At 46.9% G+C, this 21,063-nt stretch overlaps 1 protein-coding gene across 1 annotated transcript in view; it reads right to left on the reverse strand.

The window, feature by feature from the left end:
- The window catches only part of LOC138245733 (EF-hand calcium-binding domain-containing protein 6-like), a 348,792-nt gene that overhangs the window by 44,769 nt on the left and 282,960 nt on the right, over positions 1-21,063 (reverse strand). Inside the window, exon 17 of the mRNA XM_069199599.1 lies at positions 9,468-9,640. Within this exon, the coding sequence (XP_069055700.1) occupies positions 9,468-9,640 (173 nt within the window). The remainder of the gene's footprint in view (positions 1-9,467; positions 9,641-21,063) is intronic.

The following is a 21,063-nucleotide window of genomic DNA, read 5'->3' on the forward strand; positions in this document are numbered from 1 at the left end:
AACCAAGCTAGTCAAATTCTACCACTTTAAAAAAAATACCAACTTGGGTGTTTTACATTCAGCTAGTGGGATATCTTGCCTGTATTGCACAAAAGTATGTAACTTCCCAGTTCCAGCACCATTTGCCTTCTCACAATCTTCTTAGACCCCATTGCTCAGGGTTTAGTCCTCGATGTGGCACTGACACAGCAACTTTGCAGATGGTGGATGATGCCTTGCATGTGTTGGCATTCAGAGTACCTCTCTGTTGATGCTTTGTGATATCTCGGTGTACTTTCATATGGTTATATCCAAGTAATCCCCATCCCATGTCATTTATGGTGTCTCTGGGGTATATCTTGTCACCTCTGTTGTTTATCTTGATGGAACTGCTTTAAGATCTGGTGATGGTGAAGGCATCATCACCCACCCTCTGATAAGACTGAACTGTATACGTAGGATTCAGTAGACATCGTACTCCATCTGAGGGACTACCTCAGTGCAAATGGACGTAAAACAACTTCTCTAGCTCATTCGCTCCAAACAAAATATTTGTTATATATTGCTCACTTTCTGAACTTTATGATTCAAACATGGTATTCTCGACTTTCCATTCTATGCATTTTCCATTCCTTTCTGCTTGGAAAGCAGCTCGGACTGTGCCGTTCATTCAGTTTTCAGATTTCATGTTAGCACTCACTGGTCACCATGCCCAGGATTTAATGCACATCATAAAACATCCACTAACAAGCACGCTCTTAGGAATGACCACAAAGTGCACTTTGATTGGGCTGGGCTGGTATGAACTAGGATGGGAGAAGGACAGGTAAACAGGGATTTCAGAGCAGCCTTGCTGAAGGGCATCTCTAGATGGGTGGATGGTAGTTCCCAGGAGGAATGCGACCTTAGGGACTAGCTATACGAACACTATAAGCTGCTCTGTTGTAGATCCCTTAGTGCATCCCCGCCATGATGATACTCACTGCCAGGCTCCAGTCGAAGAATAGTGCAAATGTTGGGGCTCAGAGTTCCTCTGGGGATATTTCTAAATCTATGGTCAACAATCAATCAATCAATCATTACATTTATAAAGCGCACTATGTACCCGTCAGGGTTTCGAGGCGCTGGGGGGGGGGGGGGTGGGTGAGCTGTTAGCGGTCGAAAAGCCAGGTCTTGAGGAGTCTCCTGAAGGTGAGGAGGTCCTGGGTCTGGCGTAGTGAGGTGGGGAGAGAGTTCCAGGTCTTGGCGGCGAGGAAGGAGAAGGATCTGCCGCCGGAGGTCTTGCGCTGGATCCTGGGGACGATGGCGAGGGCGAGATTGGCAGAGCGGAGTTGACGAGTGGGGGCGTAAAAGTTGAGTCTGGAGTTGAGGTAGGTAGGTCCGGTGTTGTGTAGGGCCTTGTGAGCGTGGGTGAGGAGTTTAAAGGTGATCCTCTTGTCCACGGGGAGCCAGTGGAGGTCCTTCAGGTGAGGGGAGATGTGACATCGGCGGGGTATGTCGAGGATCAGGCGGGCGGATGCATTTTGGATACGCTGGAGTCGTTTGATGTCTTTTGTTGGGATGCCTGTGTAGAGTGCGTTGCCGTAGTCAAGTCTGCTACTGACGAGGGCTTGGGTCACCGTCTTTCTGGTTCCTGTTGGGATCCACTTGAAAATTCTGCGGAGCATTCGAAGGGTGTTGAAACAGGAAGAGGAGACGGCGCTGACCTGTTTGGACATGGTGAGGGCGGAGTCCAGGATGAAGCAGAGGTTTCTTGCATGGCTGGCTGGGGTGGGTGGGGGACCGAAGTCGGTGGGCCACCAGGAGTCGTTCCAGGCCGAAGGGGTGCGCCCGAGGATGAGGACTTCCGTCTTGTCGGAGTTGAGCTTCAGGCGGCTGTCGTTCATCCACTCGGCGATGGCTTTTAGTCCCTCGTGGAGGTTGGTTTTGGCGGTGAGTGGGTCTTTGGTCAGGGAGAGGACGAGCTGGGTGTCGTCGGCGTAGGAGATGATGCTGAGGTGATGTTGGCGGGCCAGTTTAGCGAGGGGGGCCATGTAGACGTTGAACAACGTAGGGCTGAGGGAGGAGCCTTGGGGGACGCCGCAGATGAGGTTGGTGGCTTTGGAGCGGAAAGGGGAGAGTCGTACTCTCTGGGTTCTGTCGGAGAGGAAGGATGAGATCCAGTTGAGGGCTTTATCTTGGATGCCGGCTTCATGGAGGCGGGTCAGTAGGGTGCAGTGGCAGACTGTGTCAAAAGCGGCAGATAGGTCGAGGAGGATGAGGGCCGAGGTTTCGGCGTTGTCCATTTGAGTTCTGATGTCATCTGTGGCGGCGAGGAGTGCAGTCTCGGTGCTATGGTTTAGTCTGAAACCGGATTGAGAGGGGTCTAGGATGGAGTTGTCTTCGAGGAAGAGGGCGAGCTGGGTGTTGACGATCTTCTCGATGACTTTTGCTGGAAAAGGGAGGAGAGAGATCGGTCGGAAGTTTTTGAGGTCGTTGGGGTCAGCCTTAGGTTTCTTGAGAAGGGTTTCTTGGGTTTCTTGGGTTTGTTGAGAAGGGGTTGGATTTCTGCGTGTTTCCAGCTGTCTGGGAAGAGTCTGGGCGGAGTCGAAGGAGAGGTTGATGATCTTGCGGAGTTTGGGGGCGATGATGGCGTTGGCTTTGTTGAACACGTGATGTGGGCATGGGTCCGTGGGGGAGCCTGAGTGGATGGTGTTCATGGTTGTCATTGTTTCGGTGTCGTCCACGTGGGTCCAGGAGGTGAGGCGGCAGGCGTCTGTGGAGATGTCAGGGGTGGGGTCTGGCGGCGGAGTGGTGTTGAAGCTGTCGTGGATGGTTGTGATTTTCTGGTGGAAGAAGGTGGAGAGGTCGTCGCAGAGTTTCTGGGAGGGCGGGATGTCGTTGGAGTTGGCGTTGGGGTTTGAGAGTTCCTTTACGATGCCGAAGAGTTCTTTGCAGTCGTGGGCGTTGTTGTTGATGCGTTCAGTGAAGTGGGCACGCTTGGCGACTCGGATCCGTTGGTGGTGTTCACGGTTGGCGTCTTTGAGGGAGGCGAGGTTGTCGGGTGTGCGCTCTAAGATCCACTTCTTCTTGAGCTTCTGGCAGCGGCTTTTGGAGGCGGTCAGTTCGTCTGTGAACCAGGCTGGTTTTTTCTTTCCTTGGTTGGCGGTGGGTTTCTTGAGTGGGGCTAAGGTGTTGGCGCAGTCGAGGATCCATTGATGGAGGTTGATGGCGGCAGTGCTCGGGTCGGTTGAGTCGGGTGGTGGGTTTTTGACGAGGGTGCTGGTTAGTTGGTCTTGGGTGATTTTTCCCCAGCGGCGGTGAGGAGGTAGGGGGATGCGGTGGTGTTCGGTGATTTTCATATAGGAAAAGTGGACGCAGTGATGGTCGGTCCAGTGGAGTTCGGAGGTGTGGCTGAAAGAGATGTGGTTGCTTGAGGTGAAGAGGGGGTCAAGAGTGTGTCCGGCGATGTGGGTGGGAGTGTTGACCAGTTGACGGAGTCCGAGGTTGAGGAGGTTGGAGGTCAGTGATGCGGTGTTGACGTCGTTGTTATTTTCCAGATGGTAGTTTAGATCTCCCAGGAGGATGTAGTCTGGGGAAGCGAGGGCGTGGGTCCTCGCGAGGTCGGCGATGGTGTCGCTGAAGGGGGCTCTTGGTCCTGGAGGGCGGTATATGAGGGTTCCTCTGAGGGTCGTGTTGGGGTCCGTGTGGATCTGGAAGTGGAGGTGTTCGGCTGTCTTGAGGGTGTCGTCCGTGTGGGTGTGGATTTTGAGGGTAGATTTGTGGGCGATGGCTATTCCGCCGCGATTCCGTTGGTTCGATCTCTTCTGGTGATTTTGTATCCCTCCGGTATGGCGATTGCGATGTCCGGGGCCGAGGAGTCGTTCCACCAGGTTTCGGTCAGGAAGGCCACGTCAGGGGCGGTGGTGTCGAGTAAGTCCCAGAGTTCGATGGCGTGTTTTCGTGCGGAGCGTGTGTTGATGAGGATGCAGTTCAGGTGGTTGGTGTTGGAAGTTCTTGTTGTTGGCTTCGCCGTTCTGTCGCAGGAGAAGTTGCAGGTGCGGCAGGAGAAGGGTCCATTTGTGTGCTTCGGGGTTGCAAGGAAGCACTCTGCGGAGGGGCCGGGGTTGAGTGCGCGGAGTTCGTTGGTTGAGTAGCGGACGCAGGTGCGGCGGGGGGCGCGGGGACCAGGGGGGGTGGCGCTGGGCGCGGTCCAGGCACGGACGGGCGCAGACGGGCTTGCCTCTGGTGCGCCTCCGGCACGCCAGCGGCGCGGACGCGCAGCACCAGCCATTAAGAAGGGAGGGGGGAGGGGGGAGGGAGGAGCAGCTGGGAGGCGGGAGGCGGGAGGGAGCAGCGAATGGGGGCGTGAGGGGGGCGGGGCCGCAGGGAGGCAGCGGCAGGGATCGGAGAGCAGGGGGAGCGCACAAGGGGCAAAAGGCACAAAAAACGAGCGAAATTAAAGGCAGTCCCAATATGAAAACATACAGTATGAAATACAGTAATGGCACAGTACGCGATCGGGGAAACAGCAATCAGAGGGGCACAACGGGGGCAGAAGCGCCGGAGGCGAGGCGCAGAAAAATGAGAAAAACAACTTACAGGACGGCGGAAAGCGGCACACGGGTCAAGTGAAGCTAGTCAGAGCCCACTAGACCCCAGGGATGAGGCGCAGGAGGATGCCTGCGGGTGGAGGAGGGCCTCGAACACGCAAACAGCAGCGTGGTCGGGGGACAGAGGCAGGAGGCAGCAGGTTGGTGCTACGGTCGTGGGGGGCGAGCTCAGGACCTGAAACAGGTCAGAGGTCGCTCACTCGCGACGCGCAGCGCCAGCCATTAAGAAGGGAGGGGGGAGGGAGGAGCAGCTGGGAGGCGGGAGGGAGCGGCGAATGGGGGCGCGAGGGGGGCGGGGCCGCAGGGAGGCAGCGGCAGGGATCGGAGAGCAGGGGGAGCGCACAAGGGGCAAAAGGCACAAAAAAGAGCAAAATTAAAGGCAGTCCCAATATGAAAACACACAGTATGAAATACAGTAATGGCACAGTACACGATCGGGGAAACAGCAAACAGAGGGGCACAACGGGGGCAGAAGCGCCGGAGGCGAGGCGCAGAAAAATGAGAAAAACAACTTACAGGACGGCGGAAAGCGGCACACGGGTCAAGTGAAGCTAGTCAGAGCCCACTAGACCCCAGGGATGAGGCGCAGGAGGATGCCTGCGGGTGGAGGAGGGCCTCGAACACGCAAACAGCAGCGTGGTCGGGGGACAGAGGCAGGAGGCAGCAGGTTGGTGCTGCGGTCGTGGGGGGCGAGCTCAGGACCTGAAACAGGTCAGAGGTCGCTCACTCGCGACGCGCAGCGCCAGCCATTAAGAAGGGAGGGGGGAGGGAGGAGCAGCTGGGAGGCGGGAGGCGGGAGGGAGCGGCGAATTGGGTTTTGTAATCTGAGGACATGATTCGCCAAGCAAGCGCTCTGGAGGTGTTGTTCCTAACGTCTTCAGGCAGACAGAGAAGCCTTATTAGAGAGATAGGGATAGTCTAGATGAGCTAATGAAATATAAACAGAGTGTCATGAAATAACAAAGAAATATAGCCAGTCTCAGTCACGTGAATTCAGGCAGGGGGGTGTTGTCAGTCACTAAAAGGATGTATGAGATATAAAGGGCAAGAAAAAAATTGAGACCGAAAGAGAAACAATGTATGGAACTGAGGACACTGGGATCTATAGTACACCAGCACCCTATCACGATTTGCTCCCTACTGCAAGTGCGTTGCAGCATGGTGAATACATTCAGAGTGGTAGGCACCTGATTACATTGTGTGGCCTAAGGCCTGGAAGTAACAGCTTAAGATAGCCGGACCTCTGGTCAGTAGATGCAAACATGACGAACAGGCCCATTTCGCCCAGCTGGCCCTTGTCTGCGTTTCCAACTTAGTGGTTAGGAAAATGAAAATCACTTCCTGATGATCTGTGAACTACTGTCAAATCTCTGGTCATGTGCAAGATGGACTGAAGCAATATTTTTTTTTTTAAATGGACTGATAATAAGAATAAGTCTAGTTCTTGTCTCTGCTAAAAAAAATAGAGATGAAGCTATACTTCAGCAGAAGGGTCAGGCAGGTAGATATGCAGCCTAAACGTGACTTAACTACAGGGAGTGCAGAATTATTAGGCAAGTTGTATTTTTGAGGATTATTTTTATTATTGAACAACAACCATGTACTCAATGAACCCAAAAAACTCATTAATATCAAAGCTGAATATTTTTGGAAGTAGTTTTTAGTTTGTTTTTAGTTTTAGCTATGTTAGGGGGATATCTGTGTGTGCAGGTGACTATTACTGTGCATAATTATTAGGCAACTTAACAAAAAACAAATATATACCCATTTCAATTATTTATTATTACCAGTGAAACCAATATAACATCTCAACATTCACAAATATACATTTCTGACATTCAAAAACAAAACAAAAACAAATCAGTGACCAATATAGCCACCTTTCTTTGCAAGGACACTCAAAAGCCTGCCATCCATGGATTCTGTCAGTGTTTTGATCTGTTCACCATCAACATTGCATGCAGCAACAACCACAGCCTCCCAGACACTGTTCAGAGAGGTGTACTGTTTTCCCTCCTTGTAAATCTCACATTTGATGATGGACCACAGGTTCTCAATGGGGTTCAGATCAGGTGAACAAGGAGGCCATGTCATTAGATTTCCTTCTTTTATACCCTTTCTTGCCAGCCACGCTGTGGAGTACTTGGACGCGTGTGATGGAGCATTGTCCTGCATGAAAATCATGTTTTTCTTGAAGGATGCAGACTTCTTCCTGTACCACTGCTTGAAGAAGGTGTCTTCCAGGAACTGGCAGTAGGACTGGGAGTTGAGCTTGACTCCATCCTCAACCCGAAAAGGCCCCACAAGCTCATCTTTGATGATACCAGCCCAAACCAGTACTCCACCTCCACCTTGCTGGCGTCTGAGTCGGACTGGAGCTCTCTGCCCTTTACCAATCCAGCCACGGGCCCATCCATCTGGCCCATCAAGACTCACTCTCATTTCATCAGTCCATAAAACCTTAGAAAAATCAGTCTTGAGATATTTCTTGGCCCAGTCTTGACGTTTCAGCTTGTGTGTCTTGTTCAGTGGTGGTCGTCTTTCAGCCTTTCTTACCTTGGCCATGTCTCTGAGTATTGCACACCTTGTGCTTTTGGGCACTCCAGTGATGTTGCAGCTCTGAAATATGGCCAAACTGGTGGCAAGTGGCATCGTGGCAGCTGCACGCTTGACTTTTCTCAGTTCATGGGCAGTTATTTTGCACCTTGGTTTTTCCACACGCTTCTTGCGACCCTGTTGACTATTTTGAATGAAACGCTTGATTGTTCGATGATCACGATTCAGAAGCTTTGCAATTTTAAGAGTGCTGCATCCCTCTGCAAGATATCTCACTATTTTTGACTTTTCTGAGCCTGTCAAGTCCTTCTTTTGACCCATTTTGCCAAAGGAAAGGAAGTTGCCTAATAATTATGCACACCTGATATAGGGTGTTGATGTCATTAGACCACACCACTTCTCATTACAGAGATGCACATCACCTAATATGCTTAATTGGTAGTAGGCTTTCGAGCCTATACAGCTTGGAGTAAGACAACATGCATAAAGAGGATGATGTGGTCAAAATACTCATTTGCCTAATAATTCTGCACTCCCTTTAGACTGCAGGAGACAAGGACAGAGGGGTTGGTGACAACCACTGCGATGAGCTGCAGAAACTCTCGTGTGCTCATTTTTCAGATCCAAAAACGTAAATGTTTTGTGCCTAGTGCTGTGGGTAAGGGTTTTCCATTACAGAAGGGCCTTGTGACGTGAGATGTGTCAAGGGCAACCACAGTACTGAATTAATCAAATAGCGTAACATCAGCGTCTTGTATCTCTCATAGTGAGAAAACCAGTGTTTGGAGTGGACTTCCTAGACAAGAAGGAGGAGCAGGTATGTCCACCTATGAGGGGCAAGTGGAAGCTGTCACCGGTTCACAGTAATCCTGAAAATGCCCACTACAGCACATGCAATGCAGCAAGGAGATAAAGGAAACTACTCAGTCCCCTACAGGGTCTACAAAACCAACATGCTGCAGCCAATCAGAAGCAAGTGGACTACATCTGAAAATTATTAGGGACCAAAGGATATTGTGGAATAACTGAGATGAAACGTTTTCACTCAATAGGCTTTTTCTTGTTCCTGTGCCTTTCCATTTTCCTTAATAATAATATTACAAATATTTCAACTTAGCATTCCGAACACTTTCTATATGCAGAATTTTGCATAAGAAAAGAAACGTGTTTATTTATTGCGTTATTGTGGTGTTTTACTGCTTCATTTCACTTTTGGCAGCATCAGGTACCCCACTGCTCTTTAACCTACACACCTGCAGTAATACATATTTCGCCATTAACTTACCTCTGCTGGTAAATAATTTTATTTTTAAATGACTTTAAATGTACTACCCGTTTGCCGGAGCTCTCTACAGTTCCAAACAAAGCTTTGATGCGGCTCCCAACTGGTGGCAACACTTCTCCTTGCTAAAGAAGGCTCTTTATAAAGTTAGCCAAAGGTAAATAGTCTCCTATATCTTTACCAACCGAGCCCAGTGTTCGTAGAGAAGGGAAGGCCAATAGACCATGCATTTCTAAAATCACATAACCCAGAGGAATCCAGGGGGGCACTGTTTGCGTTTGTTCCTTGCTCACCCATCCTGGGTGCCTTTTCTCGCCCTATGTGTCTCTCAGTCTCATGTAGGCCTTTACTGTCTTATGGCTCGGTGTTTAGTGGTCCATAGTATGAAACATTCTATGTATGGATGGATGCACCCAGTGGTATTTAGATAGGGTGAACGTAACTGGGGAAGACTGTTATGTTATTCCGTAACATCTGCATTTATTTAGCTCAATAGAAACAAAACGTCTTGGTACTGTAAAAACAACACCACAAGCAAAGATGCGAGTTTACAATCCAGTGAGGCCCAACCTTTCCCGAATATGGGCAGAGAACGGCAACGTGGGTCCTAACAGATGAAACAATACTTAACTTTGTACCCTAAACGCAGCAAGAAGAAAAAGACGCTACTTATTAAACAGAAAGGTTTCGAGCAACTTCAAACACTTTAAACCAGCAAGGGGTCTGCACACAGTACACGTGGAGGCAGATTTCACCCTCTAGGCACTATCAACTGGCAATGCCCTGTCTCCAGCGCCTCTTCCTAGAGCTGATTTTTTAAATAAATAGTTCTAGGCTAGACATGATGTTTGTAGTATATGTGACACTATAATCAGTATCATATACTGCATTCAATATACGCCCTCATTGTGATGAAAAAAGAACACTGAGGTGAAAAAGTTGAAGGCTGTAAATCTTCGGAGGCAGTTTACCTGACCCCGGTAGATTAACTAAGGTGTGCCCATGCATGCACTTTCACTTTTTCCTTTTTTTAAACACACTGTTCAAGCTCAACTTACCGTCCATCCTTATTAGTTTCAAATTTCTTGGCGAGAGATTCGCATTCATATTCATTTAACTGCACACAGAGCTCTGTCAAAATGTCACTAAATTCCTCCTTGCTGACAAATCCTGTGTGGAAGGGATCCAGCTCCTCAAACTCCTTCCAGAGATCATCAAACAGGTACTCCACCTAGGATGTGAAATACAAAACCAAAGTATTGTCCTTGCTTGAACTGAAAACTCTTGAGAGTGCGCATTAATGTTGACCATTCAATTCAAGGGGATCAAATAAGAAAATAGAGATTTTTTTTTTTATATTGGGATTAAAAATTTTTTTTAGAGCATATTTTGTTCAATGGTATTTAACCCCAATATTATCACTACCATTAATTAGCACTTTACATAACATATAAAATACCATACATAGTGCATTGGAACGTGTGGCCTGAAATGAAACTATGAAACTATTAAGAAAGTTATTGGGTAAGGTCCACAGAGGCCTGGGCCTGTTGCAGTGTGTTTATCTGTAAGTGTCCTCAGAGTTTAATGTGCTGCCTCTGAGGGGCGCGCCGGGCCTGTGTGAGGGTCTGTGCCTGGGGACGCAGCATTGCTTTATGTCCCACTGTGTATAGTATGTAGACCAAGAGATGTTCTCTGGAGGCGGCTCAGAGGGGAACATGCCACCATGTTCAAGCATTTTCTAGATAGGCATCATGTTGTGGGCTGGAATTTAGTCTTTAACACAATCCATTAAGGATGTATTTAGCCATTATGGCGCTTTTATGTAGTTTGCTTTACTTTTACCCAGCACCCATGCAGTCCCTTTTCTTCCAGGGCACTCTGGGGTCAACTCCTGTGTTTGGGAGTCTGATGAGGCCGAGTCTATCTTCCAATTGTATTGTAATGCTTCCGGATAGTTTTGTCTGGTTTTAATTCTCCCTTACTAATTTTTGCCTTTGAGTTTTTTTTTGTCTTTTCTTTTTCCTTTCGGGCCCTTCTAGGATTCTTCAGTCATCTCTAATTCCTGCCGTTGCCCCAACTGTGGATTTTGTTTTTCAAATGTCAGAGTGGGCTGGTTCCCTCTTCGGTTAGAAGTGTGCTACTATTACCTAGTACTCCTTCATGGAGGTGTTTTATGCCACTGCCCTCCTCCCCCCCAATTGCTGGTATTTCTAAAGCAATACTCTCTAGCTTCTTGTTTATCAATGGCTGCCAACGTGGCTTCCAAGAGGGAGCGTCAGGTCTTCAAGACAAGGAGATTCAGGTCCAGGGAACTGCTGTTGCATTAAGCTTTCGATAGAAAGAGTAAACAACAATGAACATGTTTCTGTAACGAGATACTGAACATTAAAATACCAAGAAATAATGAGATGAGAAAAGCAGGAGAGGACTGCTTTTGGATGGAGACCAGCTAACAGAATGTTTGAATTATTTACTGCTGACTACCCCTTCTTTCCCTACATCCACGATCAGTGGGTGCACGGTCCTGGCAGGAGGGCAGGCTAGGGTTTTGTTTCAGGTGTGCAAGGGATTCTAACCCTTTTCTACAAAAAATGAAAACAATATGAGTGTGTTCCTTTTACGAGAGCCCTACCCACATCTTTCTGCGGAATCGAACCTGTGCACAAGACATTAACTTTTTCAAGGCACATTCACAGACTACAGGCTCCACTTCAAAGACAGAATAACGTTATGGGCAGTGTCTTCAGAACAGTCACTTATTGTAAATTGCAACTGCTCTTTACTTGTGCAGCAGACACTCTAAACGTCTCGATAGGTTTGTTGTACTTGGGAAGTCAGCTGTCTTAGGTTGAAACACATAATATGAGATCAAATACAATGTCATTTATTGCACATCTTGGAACAATGAAGCACGTGATACAAGAGGCATTTTGGATAGACTGACCCACCACTGGCTAAGACATTATTTCATATTACAAGGCCTGATGGCCCCTTCAGTGATACACAAAGTAATATATAGGGTGCAGGTGGTGATACTCAGCTGATACGGTGAAATATGTAGGTGCCCTCGTGTGCATAGGTGCGGGAGTCCCCATATAGAGGAAACAGTGTTTCTTTGGCTCATGTCTCATTGGTGGACATATATTTGGGGGGTATAATCACCTCCCTGAAGTGTCAAATGATATAAGCCACTTCCTCAATGTTCTACATTCAATGCCTTCGTAAAGAGGGGGCACAGGGTAGGGAGGCAAGAAAGGTCTTCCATACCCCACAAACTACATCCATGGGGCACAATACCCTTTCCCAAGGCAGCGCAGTTCAATGCACCACTAGTGCAGAGTTCACACTCTTTTTATGTTCAACAATTTAAATGGGTTTTGAATATATGGAAAAGTCGAGGATGGTAAAGGACAGTGGCTAGGACAACAGGAGTCGAGTAGGTAGAACTATTTATATAAACCTGAATAGTTGTGCAATATTAAGTGGCATAAAATGTTGATTTCCAATGCCTTGCTCACAGGAGCGGCTTGTGGTGCTTTGTAGGGGCGGGGCAGCACATGCAGGGGAAGGAGGGGGAATTAATAAAAAAAAACAACAACAAAAAAACACCTTTATTGCCGCCGCCACTACCGTGCCACTCCTCTGCTGCAGCTGTAGGCACAGGCACCCTGCCTGCCCTGCTGCCAATCCGAACACTGCTGTCATGCTGGTAGCAGCATGACAGCATCGTTCGGATTGGCCAGCGCGCCCAACCAGGGCATTCGCAGGCAGACTGGGAGCCTGTGCCTGCTCTATACAGGCTGGCAGCACAGTGCCGGACTGGAGAGAGCACAGTGTGCATGTGTGTTTTGCCAGCCCAAGACGGCCGGCCAAACATACATGTGCACTGTGGGGGAGTGCTGAGCACTCCCTCTCTGTCATAGCCCACTGCCCCGCTCCCTTTACTACAAAATGATAATAAACATAGCGGAGGAGCCGCGCCTGCTTGCTTATATGTAGGAACAAACTAGCCCTTTACCATTTGTGGCCACAACAGACGCTGAATGTGTGCATTCAAGTGTAAATGATGACTCAGTCCAGTGCTCGAAATAAAAAAAAATACTCTGAGATTCCATGCACTGGGTAAAAGAGGCAGCGCATAAATAAGGAGAAGTCACTAGAGGTGGAAGCATGAGGAGCGAAGTCTGACAGCTTACAAATTTATTTGGCAACAAGGGAAAATAAGATAGACAATCTTTTCTGGCACACTTAATTTGTCACAAACAGACCCCATATTAAAATATCTTACAGGGTTATGGCACTTGCTGCAGAGAGCTTTGTGGGCCCAGCACGATCCAGGGCATTACAGCCGTCAGAATACTGTAGTGGTTAATGCACCTGCTGGAGAGATCTATGTTCAGTCTGAGCAAAGGTTTGATTCATTATAAATTAGAGGAGAGGAGAGGGTTAATGGTCCTGCGGAAAAGTACAGTGTACAACATGCAGGTTACAGATTTGTATCTTATTGAGATATTTGGTCATGGTCACAAGCTACAACACTGATTGGTGCATGGTGAAATGTTATTTCCAACACCATAGCTCCGATCTGCTTTTATGACAAATTATGTCAAAGGAAGTAGGCCTGGCTTATTGGTTGTGAAAAGCATCTGTTAGAGCCAGTACGATTTTACCAGTTAATTGTTAACACATTGTGTTACAGGTGAAAGACAGATTACCATTGTAGGCAATAGATTTGGTGCTGACCACTCACTCTGACAAAAACTGGAGGCTTTCACTGCGAGGATTCTTGTTAAGACTTATTGAGAGGGGTTGTATATTGTTTTACATATTGTATTTTTCTAAATGTTTGTAACAGCATTACTATATTCATGATAGTTGCCAGTTTACGTGCACATGAATAGACATTTGTTTTTCAAGGCATAAAGCCAATGGTAAAGGCTATGTGCCTTATCAGTTCATTTGGAAAAGTCACGCCAGATTCCTTACGATTGATATGTTTATTATGAAACATTATGACACAGACTGTAGGCTTGGCCTGCCTATTGTGATAAGCATGTCTTAAATGCAATTGGCTTAATATTACACTGTGCTAAAACCTATAGGCAGCTATTTTGTTAAATGGAATCTCACAGATTATTGTAATAGACAAAGGTTTTGTGCTGGTGACCCACCTGAAAAATCTGTTGGTATAGATTACATGCAGCATGATAATCCTTACTAGGCTGTTTTACAAAAGATAGTAGTTAGGCTTCCCAACTGTAATTTTTAAACATTTGTAATGTTCTGTCTGTATGCCTGAATGTTGCCTTGTGGAAAGGTTTACGCTCAGTACAGTAGGTCTCGTTATCAGGGGCGGCTCCTTCGCAATGGCGAAGGAGCGTTGCCCCCCGGCTAAGCCAGTAGCTGAAAAATAAAACGATATTTCATTATTGTTCTATTTTTCAGCTCCTTGCTCAGCCAGCAGCATGTGAAGGGAGGGGCAGGGCTGGGCCACGAGAGGGGGAGAAGGGAAGGGGAGTGGAGTCTGTGCACTTATAAGTGTGTATGTGTGTTTGGCCCGTTGTCTCAAGCCGGCCAAACATACATGCGCACTTAGGTTTCTCCAACCCGGCTGTGCTACACAGTCGGGTTGGATAAACTGCACAGGCTTCAGTGCACTGTCTAAGTGGCAGAATAAGCTGCTCAGACCAATCCTGGCACTGTTCTCATGCTAAGTTTAGCATGAGAGCAGTGCCAGGATTGCTGGAGAGCCTGTACTGGTGTCCCAGTAAATGCTGGGGCACCAGAAGGAGAGCAGAGGAGCGAGGCGGCAGGCGGTGGTGATGAGAACAGGTAAGTTCTTTTAAATTATTTTTTTATTTCCCCCACCACCACCTCTGTCCCCATCCCTCCCTTCCTCCCCTCGCCTTGAGATTTGCAGCGACTGCTGCTGTTGGTTATGGTGACAAGCCAACCTATATGCCTGACTGATATGCAGGGAAACATGCCAAATGTCACTGGTCTGGCCTATTTATTATGAAACGTTTTGTCAACTGTAATATGCCTGGCTTCTTTCTTGTGAAAAGCATTTGCTAAAACCAAAAGGCATTTAAGGGTAGACTGTTATTACTCTGTATTACAGATAGGCATTTTGTTTCATTAGCTAATGGAGTTAACTAAAAGGTGGAGTTTGTTTTACAGATACTTGCAGGTATCAAATTTGGTCCTGGGGCACCATTACTCTGACTTTTCGAGATTATCTTTTGTTCAGTCTCCTTGCTTGGTAAACGTGGAGTTTTATCTCCGAATTGGTTGATAAACTTCCTGCCCGTTGTTCCTTGCTGGTATCCTTTGCGGTGGATATCTCCATACCAGGGTGAATTTCATGACTGTTTTCTTGAGGAGGGAGCAAATTTCTCTGAGATGTTCCTTTTCTCGTAATTCTTGTGGTATATAAAATGGTTACACAACTCAAACACACCGCAGCGTTTAGATTATTTGTAGGGATAATAAATTGGAGATGACTGTTTGTTAATTCATCGACAACAGATTCTCCAGCTCTTAGAACGGCATGCTTTATGGAGGAAGACCCCGAGCCTTTTATTTTATTTTTGCCTCCCACGCCAGTTTTAAATGGAATTTCCGCTGCTTGGCCATCCTTTTTAAATGCACCGTGCTATGATTAGATTTACAGAGTTTTTTGCCTAAAAAGTGGAGGTTCCTTCCTTTTGCGGTTGGAGATTAAGGATGAACCAGGAGTTGGGCCGGGTGGGAGGAGCAGGTTTATGGGTCTTCAGCAAGGAGTTGTCCTTCAGTGGTTGCTTGTCCTTGGAAGATACGGTAACCAGTGGTCTCATTGCTTCCTCCCATACAGTGTAGATTTACCCGACCTTCACCCTCCCTGCTGTTACCCCGGCATCAGCATTCATTCACTGACTAGGCTGTTAGCGACACTAGCCTGAGGTTCGATTGCTTTACTTTACCGTTTTACTGAACTTAGATTTGCTATTTTACTTCATTTGAATTCTGCTGGGAAGACTGTTTTTTCAGACTTTTTAGAGTTTGCTGGGCCATAATTCAATGTATTGGAAAATTCTGCCAGTTCTTAACTTTCCAGTCTTGTAGATCTGCAATGGGCAGACTGGGGCAGTTCTCCTGAGCCTGCAGCAGACCGGTTTCTCTGCTTTCTACGACTTGGCGCAACGTTTAGAGAATTACTGCTCAGTTTTTAAAAACTAGGTTGTGTTTTATCCTCAATGTGTGGGGGCGTCGTGAACCCCCCACTTTAGCAGCTTCAGCGGGGTGGAGATCTTGATGGGCTTCTTCTGTCTGCAACTCGGCAGACAAAGGCTCATAAACAACGTGATAAGGTAGGTGGGGGGGTGAATGAGTGAAAGGATGGTTGGATGGGTGAGTGAAAGAATAGATGGATGAATGAAAGGGAGGGTGGTGAATGGATGAAAGGATGAAATAATAGATAAGTGAAAGAAAGGATGGATGAATCAATGAAAGGGAGCGTAGATGAATGGACAGATGGAAGGCTAGATGGATGAATGAAACGGTGGATGGATGAGTGACTGAAAGTATGGATGGCTGAGTCAAAGAGTGGATAGATGGATGGATTGATGTGTGAGTGAAAGGGTGGATGGATGAGTGAGTGAAAGCATGGATGAGCAAATAGATGGGTGGATGAGTGAAACGATGGATATAAGGATGGATGAGTAAAACAATGGATGGATGAGTGAAAGGGCGGATGGATAGCTGGATGAAAGGGTGGATGGATGAGTGAAAGAATGAATGGATGAGTGAAAGTGAGGGTGAGTGGATGGATGGGTGGATGAATGGATGAGTGAAAGGGTGGATGGATGGACGATAACAAAGGACTGGTGGATGAATGAGTGAGTGAAAGGATGGACAGGATAGGTGAAAGGGAGAGTGGGCAGAAGGATGAATGAATGGATGGATGGGTGAGTGAAAGTATGGATAAATAGACATAGACAGATAGTCAGATAGATAGATAGATAGATAGATAGATAGATAGATAGATAGATAGATAGATAGATAGATAGATAGATTTTACGAATAGGTTTGGAAATGGATGGATAGGCTTGTATATAGATCGCTGGATGGACGGAATTGTGAAAAACTGAATGTTGGATGAACAAATGAATGGATGACACAATGTAATGGCAAAATGGTGGATATCAGTAGGTGGATGGAACGGTGAAAGGATGAATGGATAGATGCTGTAATGGAAGAGACAAGATAGCTCTTCTGCAGAGAGTCATGATAACTCACTTAATTTGTTTGGTGCCATAAGAGCTTCGGTTCGAAGCGGGGGTATTTTAATTTTCTGGCTACTCCCGTGTGTGTGGTACCAATTTTAGATACCGAGTGCCTTAAGACAATTATTCTGTGTTCTCATTTTTACTTGACACTTCACTGTGTAAGCAGCTTGCTCTACCGATGCAACATTCGACTCCTTTCATGTACCTTTTTATCGTTATTACATTTGTTATTTTAACTAATTCGAAATCTGCTGGGCACACCGTCTCACCAGCCTTCTTACACTTCGATTTGCCGGGTCTCAATTCAATTTATTGGAAAAATCTCGTGCGTTTCTTGCCTTTCCAGTGTTGTCAGGTTGGGTTTACAGTAGGTCCCTCAGGGCGCTCTCCCGAGCTTGCAGCAGATCTGCGGGTCTTTCTCTGCTTCATACTATTCCGCACCACCTTTTGAGTATTATTGTTCCGTTTTTAAGCAGCAGGTTGTGCTCTATCCTCAATATGTCACAGCAGTTGTAGATATTTAGGGGCAGGCACTGTACATCCATCGCACAGCACTAGACATACTCTCTCCCAGATCCCTCATTCGGTGAGTAAACTGATATTGCTTCAACTTCTATACTCTTGTGACTCCCACCTTAAGATCAACCACACATATAGTATTATCAAGCTTCTCAACATCCTTTTCTATCTCTTTATTCCGATTTGTACTTATTGTTCGCTCATTGTTCAGTTATGGTCCTGGAGAAGCCCTCCCTCCCTCCACCACCGCTCTGGATCAACTAATATTCCGTAGCGCTCCCTCAACAAGTACTAAAAGGCCAATATCAATGGAAGAATTCAGGGAAGGGAAGGAGCATAGCCAGCTGGTGCTGGGATTACCACATCCGTGGTCACTGGTGTGCTGCCTTCACAGCCCTTAACCACACATTCAACCCAGACCCACTTACAGAACCACACCTCAATAAAAAAAATTCTTAATCAATCTTAGACCAATCTGCAAGCACAAATCTGAAATTGAAGATCTTATTTCATATCTGAAGCTGAATATTTTATTTGTTACTGAAAGTTGGCCTCCCAAGGCAGCCATCTCTGACATAGGCCTGGCCTTTTCAACTGGCTTCAAAGCGGTTTATAGGCCATGCCCAAGCAGGAAAGCAGGAGGGTTGGCCCATATTTTAAATGCCCCCTTATTTTACTGCTTTCATTTGATCCTTTTTCAGAAGCTAACATTATTGGCCTCAAACTAGGTTTGTCTAGCAAATGTTCCACTGCTTTAATTTTAATATACCACCTCCCTCTCCGTGGAAGGCCTTGGATTTTAATGACAAACTTTCAAATTTCTTAATACCTCTTTAGCTTGTATCTGCGTAGGGGATTTTAGTACACAGGCATATCAGCATTCGCTACCTGATTCCAGCTTTCTTCTACAAACCTCTGAAGATCTTGGTACCACTACCACTACACACAAAGCTGGTCATACCTCAGATTTATTATTTGCTCATCCTGATTTGCCTATTCCATATGATACATTTACTCTCCCATTAAGAGAAACATTGCTCTTTCTTTCGGCAGGACTTTACCATCTTCTTTGGATATTACCAAAACTTCGATAAACATTCTGAAACGATCTTGGCTTATAATTTCTAACATGAACTCGAGCACTGTACTTACCCATCCCCCTAAAGCAGTATACCATATACCTATTGCTGATAAATTAAATGCTATTAGTGGGCCTGCAGCAATAACTGTGCACCTGCTTTAGTAGCCCCTTGCCACTGCAGCGTGTGTGCAATTTTAAACTGACAATTTGACCTATCAAAATCAACCCCTTGTCAGGCAAAAAACTCTCTTTTTAACACATAACACCACATAGGGCAGGGTGCATTATATTTTTTAAAAATGGACATGTACGTTTAAGTTTTACATGCCCTTGTAGTGAAAATATCACAAATTAGTGTTCACTACTGTGAAGACTCTACCATAGTACAACATTTGAGGCTAGATGTAGCAATTTCCGCATTTGTAATTCGGAAATTGCGAGTCGGTGCGTCTCGCAATTCCGAATCGCAAATGCGGATGCAGAACGGTGTCTCAGACACCGTCTGCGAATCGCTATGGGGTCGCAAAGACCCACCTCATTAATATTAGTGAGGTGGGTCACATTTTGCGACCCCATAGCGAGTCCCTGCACTCACAGGGATGGTGGCCTGCTGAAGACAGCAGACCTCCATGTCTGTGACTGCTTTTTAAATAAAGCAGTTTTTTTTGTTTTGTATTGCAGCCCGTTTTCCTTAAAGGAAAACGAGTTGCAATACAAAAAAAATTAAGAAACCATTTGGTTTCGTTTTTTCAGAGTAGGCAGTGGTCCATTGGACCACTGCCTGCCCTGAAAATTTTTTTTTGGCAACATTCACAAAGGGGAAGGGCTCCCATGGAGACCCCTTCCCTTTTGCGAATGGGTTACCACCAGTGTGACACTGTTGGTAACTGCGAATTGCTTTGCGACTGCGTTCGCGGTCACAAAGCAATTTAGCATTGCGATGCGAGTCGCAAATAGGAAGGGGACACCCCTTCCTATTTGCGAGTCGCATTCACATTTTGCGAGTCGGTACCGACTCGCAAAATGTGAATGAGCATCGCAATGAGCATTTTGCATGGCACAAACTGCGATTTTCGCAGTTTGCACCATGCAAAATGCTTCCTACATCTGGCCCTTGATGTCTGCAGCCTGTTTCCTGGGTCACATGACTGGGTGTAGTTGGCAGTTGGCCTTTGTGTATTCCTCCCAAACAGCCACACAATACGGGGACTGGATATTGGTGGGGTGGGCCATCTGGGCAGGATGAGGGTGGTGGAGATGTGCACAGCCCCACTTGCACTTCAAAGAGACTGCCTCAACCCACACACAAAGAACTTCACTCTAGCCTTTTCTGCCATCCTGGGACCAGGGCAAGGAGGGTGACATTTTCAACATAATCTGTGGGGGAAACTCTATAAGCTTCGTCCACTTCAAATATGGCACTATGTATAAAAACAAGACCTCAGACCCACTCCTCAGTTCACTTTTGGAACTCTGGAGGACTCTCATAGGACTGCCCTACTGTCTGTGGCCCGCTGGGCACTCCATAGGAACAGCCCGCTGCACCAAGAGGTCTGCCTTGCTGCCTGAAGCCTGCCCTGTACCCTCAGAGGACTTCTCATCTGCTTGAAACCAGGATTTCCAGATCAACTTTAAGGGCTAGTTGGCTGGCCTCCTGATCAGAGCCTCAGGGACAGAAAAGGATCCAAACCTCTTGAACCTGCACCTTGGCACAGCCTGGGTGATTCTTGGATCTCCAAGTGGTGCCATTCCAGTCCTGGAAAGATAGTGCTTTAGGTGCCCAGAAAGCCCAAATCCAAAATGTGGGAAATATTCAGCCAAAAAATGCCATGAGAACTAAGAGGAGATCAGAATCTACCTGCTCACTGATCCGCTCAAGGTGCATTGCCATTCAGGTTTCTGGATGGTTGGTGGAAGTTCAGGTGGTGGTTCATGTATGTTGGTCCTTGGTCGTGGAGGGCCTTGTAGGCATGTGTCAGTATCTTGAAATGGCATATTTTCTGGACTGGGAGCCAGTGGAGGTTCCCAGGTGTGCAGTTATGTGGGTCCATTTGGGCAGGTTGAGGATCAATTTGGCCGCTGAGTTCTGTATTCTCTGGAGTCTTCTCATGAGTTCAGTGGTGGCTCCTGCGTACAGTGCATTGTGGTAGTCCAGCTGACTGGCGATTAGGGCTGGCATGACTGTTTTTCTCGTGCTGATGGGGAGCCAATTGAAGACTGTTCAGAGCATGCAGAGTGTGTGGAAGCAGGAGGAGGAGACTCTGTTGGTCTCTTGTTTCAATGTGAGTTTGCTGTCCAGGATGCTGCCAAGGTTGCGGGCGTGGCCTTTCAGTGTAAGATTGGGTCTGAGTTTGCCAGGCCACCAGGTGTCATTCCAGAGGGAGGCGTGGTTCCCAAAGATCAGCACTTCTGTCTTGTCAGTGTTGAGCTTAAGACAGTTGCCCGTCAATCAGTCTGCAACATTCTTCATACAGTTGTGACAGTTGAGGTTAGTGGTGGTGGGGTCTGTTGAGAGTGAGTGGATGATTTGAGTATCGTCAGTGTAGGATATTATGTTGAGGTTGTGGGTTCTGACAATGCTGGTAAGAGGTGTTATGTAGGTGTGGGGTTGAGGGATGAATCTTGAAAGGCACCTCAGATGGTGCTCTTAGGTTTCAAGATAAAGGGAGTTAGGTTTTTTGCAGTCTTCCCGTGAGGAAATGATACAGTCTATCTGAGTGCATCTCCCTTGATATGGATCTGGTGCAGTCCCTTGTATGAGTGTGTGGTGAGATACGGTGTCTA

The sequence above is a fragment of the Pleurodeles waltl genome, chromosome 1_2 (genome assembly GCF_031143425.1).
Source record: "Pleurodeles waltl isolate 20211129_DDA chromosome 1_2, aPleWal1.hap1.20221129, whole genome shotgun sequence".
NCBI lineage: Eukaryota > Metazoa > Chordata > Amphibia > Caudata > Salamandridae > Pleurodeles > Pleurodeles waltl.